This window comes from Plecotus auritus, assembly GCF_963455305.1.
Source record: "Plecotus auritus genome assembly, chromosome: 7".
NCBI classification, from domain to species: Eukaryota; Metazoa; Chordata; class Mammalia; order Chiroptera; family Vespertilionidae; genus Plecotus; species Plecotus auritus.
In genome coordinates, this window is record NC_137774.1 from 158,589,139 (window position 1) to 158,593,671 (window position 4,533).

At 37.1% G+C, this 4,533-nt stretch overlaps 1 protein-coding gene across 1 annotated transcript; it reads left to right on the forward strand.

Moving 5' to 3' along the window:
* Positions 1-505: 505 nt before the first annotated feature.
* LOC308252784 (ecto-ADP-ribosyltransferase 3-like) lies at positions 506-1,523 on the forward strand (the record flags this gene model as incomplete). Its single annotated transcript, XM_080677483.1, is given in 3 exon segments — positions 506-838; positions 841-862; positions 865-1,523. Coding segments are annotated over 3 exon segments (1,014 nt in total).
* Positions 1,524-4,533: the final 3,010 nt, after the last annotated feature.

Genomic DNA, 4,533 nt, shown 5'->3' on the forward strand with positions numbered 1-4,533 from the left:
AATAATATAAACCTGAATAATACACTTTAAGGACCAGTTTCTGGTTAGTGAATGACGGGCACCACAGGTGACAGTCCTGAGAGAAGCAAACTAAGGAGGTGACAGACGTGGCTCTTGGCCTGTGACATTTTCCCACTGAAGAACTGGGAGCTGAAGTCCGGTTTGGACCAGGAGAGCCTCCCTGAGCTGAGCACTTTCTATTCCTTCTTATTCTAATTGTTGCTTTTGAACCTAATATCCTTTTATATCACATTCCAGATAATTCTTTATTTGTCCTTTCATAACACTCATGATTGTTAGTTCCTGTGTGATATTGGTCATCCCTTCTAGTGTAGGTTGGGCTTCTTATAATCATTTATATTGAGAAATATCAGTGCACTCCCTCAGGCTCAAGAAAAAAAAAAGTTGCTTAAACAGAAATGGTAGAGCAGGTAAAAATTCCAACCAATCCTGGCCCTCCCCCCAAAAAACCTCTCCTAAAACACACACACAGGTACAAGGCAGCATGGGAACAAAAGCGGGCCACAGGCAGCTTTCCTCAACTTCTCCAGACAAACAACGGAGTCACTTGCCAGACCCACTAGCTTTCCGAGGATGTGTGGGAAAATGGGAAGCTCGGAAGACTCAGCTCTCTCCCCCTCTGAGTTTTAAGGAAAACCATGGAATAGCCTTGATGGCATATATTTCTGAAGCTCAAGAGCAAACTTCCTTTTACCATCTGTTCCATGAAGCTGTGACGATGGCTGGCCAATCTTGGAAAGATGCTGTCGATGGCTTCCAGTTCAAAGCTTTGCATTTTTACCTGGCCAGAGCCCTGCAATTGCGGAGAAGCCCTGGTGAGAGGATAGCTACAAAAACGTGGTGTAGAGCACAAGCCAAGGGATCCATTTACCTTTGGAGGGCTAAACCAAGCCACATTTTGCCGTTTCTCTTTGGCACATTCAGCCAAATCTCAAGCAGCAACTGACCGACACATTCTGTTAACCATTCACACATGCTTTGGAGTTGCCATTGGAACATTTTTTGATAAAGAAAATGAAAGAATTATTATGAAACCTCTGAATGAGATTTTTCATGTGTCACAGGATGGGGCTAGCAATAATCTTATCCTTCGAAGCACAAACAAGACCTGCAGCCAATATGAGTGTGCATTTCTAGGAGGAATAAAAATGGCAGATTGTGTTGAGCACATGGAATATTCTCTACCCATCTATGTTGCCAGCCCCGGTGCTAAAAAACAGAAGCTTGAAGATCCTGGAATAAAAAGCCAGGAATCCACTGTCTTACCTGGTATGAAGAGCCATGAACCCATTCATATGCCTGGAATTAAAATGTCAGAATATTTTCCATTACCCGGATATAAAAGTCAAGACGATATCGACAAGTCTACTTCAGCTCCAGCTCCAGGTCCAGGTCCCCAAACCCATCCCTCTGCGTCCTCTGGCAAAATGCTCCTTCCACTGTTTGGGACATTTATCATTATAATCAGTGCTTCTCCTATATATCTCTTTGTTAGTCTGTAGTCAGATATATTCTTTATTACTTGAAGTACACTACAGGGATCACACAGGAAATGATCAAAAGGAATGTTATGTTTTTCACTTGTTGGCCCAAGTCAGTTAATAAAATGAGAATTGCATATATTATTCACTTCTCAAATTCAGAAAGTTTGTCCAGTTATGTTGTAGAATCATTTTCACTTATTTGTATATTAATCTTATTGCAAAAATCTTAATTCTGGTTGAATTCAATAAAATATTTGAGATTATTAGATATAAAACAAACAAATAAACAAAACACACACACAGAAATTTACTCATCATCCCATAAGTAAATGTTGTTTCTCAGTTGTTATGAAAGACACTAGAGGCCCGATGCACGAAAATTCTCGCAAGAGTAGCCCTTCCTTCCCCCGGCTGCCAGCACCGACTTCCCTCTGGCACCTGGGACCCAGGCTGCTTTCCTTTAGCTGCTGCCGCCAGGCACTCAGGCCCCAGCTTCGTCCGGAAAGACGTTCAGAATGACGCCCGGAAGGACGTTTGGTCTAATTAGCATATTACCTTTTTATTATTATAGATATGCAAATACTTTGAAAAGATAAATGTACTGTTTACACTTCTTAGGTTTTTATTTTGAAATATATATATATGTTGTAAAATTTTAAATTTAATGACAAAAAAATTAATTGCTTTGAAAGCATTTTGTTACTTGATTTATATGAAATAGCATATTGAGTTCATTTATTCATGCGATAGATACATACATGAAAGCATATCACATCAAATTTATTATTTTATATTCCAAAAATGATCAAACACCTTCCACTTCTGAGAGATGTAAATGTTCTAGAAAACCTGATTCAATTTCATCCTGTTTTTGTAGCTACAACTTAAGCATCTTGAAATTGTGTAAAGAATGCTAATAGATAAAACTCTCACATGTAAGGCATATTTTAACTATTTTCATACAGTTGAAATAGTTGGGCATATATCCAGACTCATGAGTTTTAAAATAATTATAAAGTAAGCAAGTTGTGCTAAAAAGAATCCGAAGCTTAGTATTGTTGAGCAAACATACAATACATGCCTAACACTTGATTAACTTTTCAAAGTTAGTCTTAAAGCATTAAGTGGCCCAGCTGGTGATTCAGTGGTTGAGCATCGGCCTATGAACCAGAAGGTCATGGTTGGATTCCCCGCCAGGGCACATGCCGTATTGTGGTCTTGATCCCCAGTATGGGACATGCAGGAGGCAGCCAATCAATGATTCTCTCTCATCATTGATGTTTCTATCTCTCTCTCCCTCTCTCTTCCTCTCTGAAATCAATAAAAATATTTTTAAAAAATAAAGTGGATTTGATTACCTTTCTGTGGCAATTCTGGTGGTTTTTGCTTGTCCTTATTAATTCACAGCATAATCCAACCTGGAAAACTGCATTAAAAATATCTGTTCCCAGAGAGTATTGATCTGTTGTAGATTTTATTAACACATTAAGTTGGTAAGAAAATGAATGGAAAATTTTAAAGACCCAGAGGACAATCAAAGAGGATGCTGGTCTCTCACTCAAGTTCCACATTAAGAATCTGTGTACGCTAAGTGAACATCCATTGTTTAATGGTGAATTAGCTCATTTGTGTCCTTACATTTAATTCAGTTTAATGCAGTGAAATTTAACAAATGTTTTTTTCACTCTCTACTAATTACCAGTCTATTAGGTGTGAAGAGATGGAAAGGGAAATAAGGCATTATTCTTGTCCTCAGAATTCACTCTCCAAGAGATTATCAGACCAAAAAGAAAACAAAACAAAACAGGAAGACAAAAAAAAAAAAAAAAAAAAAAAAAAAAAAAAAAACAAGAGCAAATGTGTTCTTTGTTATCTATAGTCTATTCATTTTCCAGCAAATGTAATTGCCTGAATTGGGTCCCCCTCAAAATTGGTAAGTTGAAGCTGTAACACCCAGTACCTCTGAATGTGACTACATTTGGAGATAAAGCCTTTAAAAACATGACTAAGTTAAACTAAGGCTGCTAGGGTGGGCCCTACTCTAATATAACTCAATGCAAACCCAGTCTGTGGTATTTTGTCATGGTAACCTTAGCAAAGTAATATGCCAGATTATGAAACATTTTTTAAATGTATACATTTACTTAACATATATTTAAGAACCTACTTTTAGAGTTCTTTACAACAAAGAAGCAATGAACAAGAAAGACATTATCTCTGAAAAATAATTTTTAACATTTAATCAGGGTGAGAAAGACTAATACTAACAAATAATTCTAGTTTAGTGAGTGTGAGCATTTATTTTTGTATAGTTTATTATAAGAACAGACAACAGGGAACCTTAAATAAAGTTTATCATGAGAGTTTTCTCTTATGGGGTTACTTGTAATCTTTTCTATAACAAAAGGTTGTGGTTGGGCAAGCTAAGAAAAGTGGTGGCAAAGGAGGAGAGTGTCCTTGTGGGAGGAACCGATAAGAGGAGAACCCCCAGAATCTTTACTCAGCTGAACCTTCATTGGACAAGTTGATGAGACTGAAGAGAAAACTGGTGGAAGACAAGCTGAGAGAAAGGTAAGGGTCAAAATAAAAATTAAATGTGTATCAAAAGAGCAGAGTTCATTTTTTTCTAATTTTTTGTTTGTTTTCACTTTTGTTGAGGTGCTATTTACATACAAAACAATAACAACAACAACAACAACAACAACAAAAACACCCAAAAAACAACAACAACAAAAAGCCCTTCTAGTAAGGTATTCAGTTTGATGAGTTTGGCCATTTTATATAGTCATAAACCACCATCACAGTTGAGACAGTGATAGTGAGAATGGAGAACTGGTTAAATGCTGGTGGGAATGCAAATGGCAGTGCTACTTTGGACATTTGGACAATTCTTAGTCTTCTTGCTAGATTACCCAGAAATTGTGCTCCTAGTATATACAAATTGATTTAAAGACATATGTTTACAGGAAAACCTGTGTGCAAATGATTATATCAGCCTTATTTATAATTGTCCCCAAATGAAAGCAAC